At 50.1% G+C, this 6,490-nt stretch overlaps 1 protein-coding gene across 1 annotated transcript in view; it reads right to left on the bottom strand.

The window, feature by feature from the left end:
- Positions 1 to 2,359: 2,359 nt before the first annotated feature.
- GALNT17 (polypeptide N-acetylgalactosaminyltransferase 17) overlaps positions 2,360 to 6,490 on the bottom strand; it is a gene marked incomplete at its 3' end in the record, with an annotated part of 218,366 nt that continues 214,235 nt past the window's right edge. The window contains exons 10-11 of the mRNA XM_082008558.1: positions 3,144 to 3,311; positions 2,360 to 2,488 (exon numbers count right to left, since the gene is read on the bottom strand). Of these exons, the coding sequence (XP_081864684.1) occupies positions 2,360 to 2,488; positions 3,144 to 3,311 (297 nt within the window). The remainder of the gene's footprint in view (positions 2,489 to 3,143; positions 3,312 to 6,490) is intronic.

The raw sequence follows: 6,490 nt of genomic DNA, 5'->3' as shown, positions 1-6,490 counted from the left end.
CTGACAAGGCCCATCTGTTGGCGCCTTGCGCACTGGCAGGGCTAGAGCTGAACTGGGAACCGTGAATTATAGCACAGGCGACATCCAAGGGCTTTTCGGTTGTTTATCCCGAAACATGCAAGGCTTTTCCCAACACTAAACAATATGTGGCTTCCGCTGATGACTGACAGCAAACTGATTGCTCAATTAAAGGGCATTTTACCATTTTGACCATTAGCTGTGAAGTCTCAAATCCCCCAGACTTTCCTGGAGTCCACTTCATCAGTAAATTGCTTTTCTGAGAAGGCAGCAACAAATGCAAGGGGAAATACATCATGCACCTAAAGACATTGTGATCATGTTGGTTTCGTAAGCGCTAAAATTTATTACACAAGAGATGATGCAACAGCGAATAAGAGAGCAAAATTCTACATTGACTCCCTACTTTGCAATTCAGGACAACTAGAGGTTTTACTTCATTAACGAATGCAAGGGAAAAAAATCAGAGACAACCCCACTGGATGAGGAAGTCTTGTCAAGCCTAAATGAACAATCAGTCCTATGTGATGCTCGTTGCTGTAGAAGGAACAATGAAATATATCTGCTTCTGTTTAATAAATTACTAAAACATCAGTTACAAACCTGCTGCATGGCACTGAAAATTAAACTCATTAAACATCCAGGTAGCTTCATCCTGATGCAAATGGAAGACAGGCATGAGTGCTCTGCAGCAAACAACTCTGTGCACATCCCATCTTTGGGAAACATATTTACACGTACATCTCATATATTAATACATTTTAGTGCACCCTAGCCAGAGGGCAACCAGGAAGAGTATTATTCCATGAGAAGGACAGGAGATGGGCTGGCTGCTCCTCTCCACCGAGCAGAGCCTGCATCCACCCATTAGTCTAGCATCCATGTAAAAGAAGTTTGCAAGACCACGTTTCCCTTTGCCAGTTAGCCAGACATCAGGACCCCACACCAACCGTCTCCCATGACGGCTGGGTAGATTTGGTAGCCAAGATTACTGTGGGCCAAAAAAAGCAGGTGAGATCACCCCACTGTATCAACAAGCCTCAAGTGACTTCAAGGTCAAGAATTTCAGCCAAACTGCCATTTATTGGTCTTGTGCCCTCCCTCTCCCTTCCTTACTTCACCGTTGTCCGTGGACTGTGGCAACACGCGCTGTTCGGGGTGGACCTTGACCACAGTCTCATGCTGACCAGGCAGGATAGGTGTGCTTGAGCCTCAGGAAGAGAATTACACCACTACAAAGTTACAGAGGCTACCATTATTAAGGTGTTCATTCAGAGCAAGAATGCTTTAAACACAAACCCTATAGCCTCCATGGGAGGGAAGCCCAAGCGGGACCTGCTCTCACATTACCGGCTCTCAGCCTGTTGCACACACCAGCACATCCATCCTCACTTCTGCAAGAAAAGAGCAAAAAAAGGGTAAATGTGGGTCTCCACAGGGACAGCACCAGGCCAGCAGCTCTGCTGGGAGGGCAAGGTGAGTCTGCAGCTCTCCAGGCCCCTGCAGGGAAGGAAGCATCCCGTAAGCCCTCCTCACCACACATGAGTCTGACCGCGACCCAAAAGGGGCAGGTAGCTGCCCAAACATACATCCGAGGTCTTTTCCAAGGGGAACCCATTTGGGGTCTCCGTGGGAGGGACTGGTGCTGCATGAGGCTGGCTTGTGCAGCAGCGCGTGGGCGATGGAGAGGGGACAATGGGAGACCAGTGTTTTTATTCAACAGGATTTTGTTTAACGACATCTGTGATCCATCGGAGCTACCGGGGTGTCTCTGAGAGCTTTGCCTCTCCCAGACTCAAGAAAGGGGCTGCTGAATGCAGGGGCAAGATGGGGGAAAGAGAGAGAGGACCTAGCAAAACACCACATCTTTCAAACTTGGCCCACTTGGGGCTTGGCAACCTTTTCCTCTCAGAAGCACGTAAGTTTTCATGCTTGCCAGGCAGGTATATGCAGCGTCTCTTGACTCCGAACGTGATGCAAACCTACCTGGCCCTTTGGGAGAGCTTGGAGTCGTCTCGGAAAGCAACAACTCTCTGTCAGTAAAATGCTCACAAGACTGCATGAACTTATTACAGTCATTCCAGCAGAAATAAGTGGTACCTTTTAGAGCGCTTGCCAGAAGAAAATAGCAGTTCTGACCCAATTTCACACAGTTGGAATCAGCTGTGGGAGACTAATATACAATAAAAATAAAAAGACACAAATGCCCATTTACCCACATCCTCTCCTAATAACATGAATAAAGCTCTGTTTTGATATTTTGTCCTTTCCAAAGGAGTCCATTTGGACCAGTCCAAGTCAGCCATATTTTGCATCAAACTCCTCCCGACTCTTCCACCCTTTACTTGATGAAATTTTTAATTGTCCACCTTTGTCCTGTGCAGCTGCGAAGAATCAGATCGATGCCAGCCATTCCCCTGTTCTCCACTTCCAAGCATCGTCCTGTTCCCTTGTTCAGGATGGCACCGTTCTAAAATTAAACGATATGGGGAAAATATTACAAAAATTAAAGACCTGGGGCTGCCTGTGAAGCAAGCCAGGACCGTGTGCTGCCCAGGAGTGCAGCTGTGTCCTTGTGCATTGCTGGAAAGTGTACAGCACTTAGCTGGGTGGTAATGCAATTCAAACAACAAAATAATTCCTAAAATAATCAATGTGAATTGAATGAGCAACCTTTTATCACTGACAACATGGATCCCTAACACGGGGGCGACCAAAGGACATCCGTAACCTTTACATAGCGTGGCTGCATCCCTGCGTTAGGGAGGTGTGGCACTTCTGTAGAATATGTATTATTTACTCTCTGCTGTGGGACAAAAGTACTGTGTTTTCATGTATTTCACCATAAATCATCTGTAAGAAACAAAGAAATCTGGAAGTCATCAGCAGGGCAGGTTATATACACCTGAGGGTATCAGAAAGGGAAACTTCTACTGGAAATTGTCCTAAAATACTGTCCCTGCCCGATCCCTCTTAACCTTTTCCCTCTGCCGTAGGACCTTGCATCTGCTGTCGTGTAGGACCATTTCGTCTTCATCCCCCACTGTCCCATGCCAGAGACGATGTGCCACAGCCCTCAGGTTGGGAAGCAGAGGAGCAGCATCGATGGCAGACCCGTAACAAACCTGTATGAAATTCCAGCGCTTATGGAGGCTGCTCTTGACCTTCTCACAATCGAGGAGCTGAGGGAAGCGGCTTTTCACGCTATCCACCAGGCAGCGGGTATCGGGTAGAAGAGTCGTGGTCCCGAGGGCGCCGAGATGAAGAAAGCCCTCCTTGGTGTAGCGTGCAAGCTGGGGGGCAGGGAAGAAGAGGAAAAAGACCATCGGTATCTCTGCAGCATCATTAAAAAGTGACAGAGGAAAGGACAAGTTCGCAGAGCCTCAGGAAAAAAAAGAGGCTGGTGTGCAGAGAAAGCAGAACTGACAAGAGGAAAAAACCCAACTTTCTCCAGCCTTTTTTTCTACTTGTTTTGAGGTTTTTTTTCAGATACAAGCGAGGAGCTGGGGCACAGGGAAGGGATAAGAATAATTCTGATCCCTAAAGCCATCATGGGGCAGACTCCTCCAGCATCCTTTGGCCTGAACACTCTGTGGGCTGGGGAGATGGATGATTTCCCCTGGTTTTTGGCCGGAGCCAGCTGGCTTGGCCGGTCCACGCTGGCCCAGCCTGCGGCTTCTCGCATGCGTGGTGAGCCAGCCTTGCTTTGGCTTGCGAATGATGCTGCTGGTGTGCCTGGCACAGCCCTCCAGCAACTGCAACAGCAGCCGGGCAGCAACGGCAGCCAAAGGAGGCCAACGTGTAATCGGCCCCGTTCCCCAGGGACGCAAGCCCAGATCTCCCCCACGGTTCAGCGCCGAAGCAAAGGCTCAGGATTGCAGCTAACCCCTGCAATACCCCCTGCTGCCGACCGCCCAGTGCCCCCAGGGAGACGCAGGCTGGGAGCACGGGGCAGTGCCGAGGGTCTCGGGGTGTTGGGCAGGTGGCTGGCACCGAGGCGGCACCGAGACAGCCCCGCTGTCACGGCGGGACCGCACACAACGGGCTCTTCCATTTGCAGTGTTTAAGGAATCCCACCAAAATATTTCCCTAAACTTATTCAAATTCAGGGGTGAAAACAGATGAATGACAGCAGCCTGCCTTTTATAGTTCAAGGGAAAGACATACACAGCTGCTTATTTAAATTATGAATCAATCCATTATCCAGCAGACAAACAGGGAGTATTCCGCACGTTAATTAACTGAGCATATCTGTGACCCAGATGCTTAAAGAGAGGCAGTAAATCACACTGGGAGTTCAGGTTACCCCAGTTAGAATAATTAAAACATTGAAAATCAAGTTAAAACAATGTAAGAGGGTCCAACTCCAGCTAGTAACCACAGTTTGGTGCTTGAAGCCGGTTCTGCCTTCCCTCTGGGATGCTGGCTGTAGGCATAGGCGTGCTGGACCCGCCGGCTGGCCCCTGTGCCGCCCGTTCGCCTCGGGACGGGTGCCCGGCGCGCTGTGCTCCCAGCTGCTGGTGGAGTTACACTTTTAGCCAAGGTGTTGTGTATGAAAGCAAGATCTCCGCTACTTTACATCTCACAGAGGTCCATTTACCAACAGCACGCACCCCCAGGCAGATTCAGCTGCAGCAGCCCACACCGTGCAGCTGATGCTGGTGTGGGGCGAAGCTGCCCCATCCTGTCCCCCGGTGCAGGATTTGCTCTTCTGCCCCTCAAAGCCCTTTGCAAGATGGTGCAGAACAGTACCTGTCTCTTCAGCTTTACAGTAATTCCCCCTCCAAACTGCTGCGCTGGTGCGGCAGGGTGGAAAGGAGGCCAGCCTGCGGAGCTTAAAGCTGTAACCTGCTCCTCCTCCTCCTCCTCCTCCTCCTCCTCCTCCTCCTCCTCCTCCTCCTCCTCCTCCCGCTGATTCACCGTCCCCGCCAGGCACGGGGGCCCGGCCACAGGACAGGGATCCGATCCACCACCGAGCCCAGCTCACGCTGTGCCAGGCTCCCAGCAAGGGAGCTGCCCCGCACACGAGGCGGAGCAACCTGGGCATGACCCCCTGGGCACCTCCAGCCCAGCTGAAGGCTCAGACTCACATTACTTGTTTTGGCAGTTCGATGTTTTGACGAGCCAAGCCTCGAGCGAGATGCTGCTCTCAGCCGGACAGCGTGTTTTCAACCACGCAGCTCATCTGAATTAGCACTCATCAACACAGAGGATGAGGCTGCTTGCCTTGCAAAAAGAAAGAGTATACAAAGGAGAAGAAAAGAAAAGACAAGCCCTCTCCATGACAGACAGAAGAAATCACCCAGAGGTCCCAAACAGGCAGAGCCAGTTACCCTCCTTCTCCTGCTTCCAAAATGTTTCCTACCATATACATAATTAGTGTGCTAGACACTTACTTTTTCTATGATGTTTGGCCGCTTGTCTACAGACAGTTGGTCTAATGCCCACAAGGCAACATGATTTCTGCTCTTACACGTTAGCGCCTAATGTGGTGGGAAAAATAAGCGGAGCAAAAATCAAATCTTTCCCGAGGAAGGGAGTGGGGTGGGGGCTGGAGGGAGACAAAACAAGCTGAAAAACAAACACGGGTATTATGAAAAATGCATTAAGTGCATCTATTAGATGTGTCATCTACTATGGATAATAGCCAGATAAATAAAGCCCCAAACACGTGTCTAGATCTAGCACACTGCCTAATGCCTGATCTACTCTGCCGAGCGCAGCGAAGGCTTAGCAGCAGCAGCCGTTCCAGCCTTCAAGCCTGTCCAACCGTCAAACCTGAGAGTGATTATTCCCCAAAAATCCCACCTAACTCATGAGTGCAAGCTCCACTGCACTTCTAAGATACTTATGGAATCTTTGTCTTTTGGGATATTTTGTCTTTGATGCCTTAATTCTTCCTTTGTCATTTTGCTCCTCTCTAGTGCAAGCCCACCGGGCAGCCGGAGATCTCAACCACGAGGTGACAGCGGGGGGTGAGGCACTCAGGTAAATGGGAGTCCTGCGGTGAAGCACCAATCCTGCTGCCAGTGGGTCTTTCTTGAGCGATAAAATGGGAGAAAATAAGAGAGCAGAGGCCGACACTCGAGACAGCCCCACAGGCAGCTGTGGGGAGCGTAGCTGCAGCCTGGCTGGCACCTTCCATCTGGATTTGCCCGGTAAGAGAAGAGACGGGAAGCACCTCTGTCTCATCACCATGACCAAACCTTGGTCACTGCACTGACCAAGATTTTAAAGAGCAGCTCCAGACAGTGTGTTCACGTAAGACCTGAGCCTACCTTAGAAACTGCAGATACCATACAAATGCTTTATGATATCAGTAAATTACACCTGCTGCTGTTATTAAAACCTTCCGAGTGGTTGCAGCGATTCACCAAGTCAAGAACTCAGCATTTCAAGCAAAGTTGCCTGCTCCAACACGGCCAGTAGAGCCTCAGACGACGATCTCTGGGAAAGATGGCTGATGAGAAAT

Source organism: Phaethon aethereus, assembly GCF_964289735.1.
Source record: "Phaethon aethereus genome assembly, chromosome: 19".
Taxonomy (NCBI): domain Eukaryota; kingdom Metazoa; phylum Chordata; class Aves; order Phaethontiformes; family Phaethontidae; genus Phaethon; species Phaethon aethereus.
This window is presented reverse-complemented; position numbering and strand designations above follow the sequence as displayed.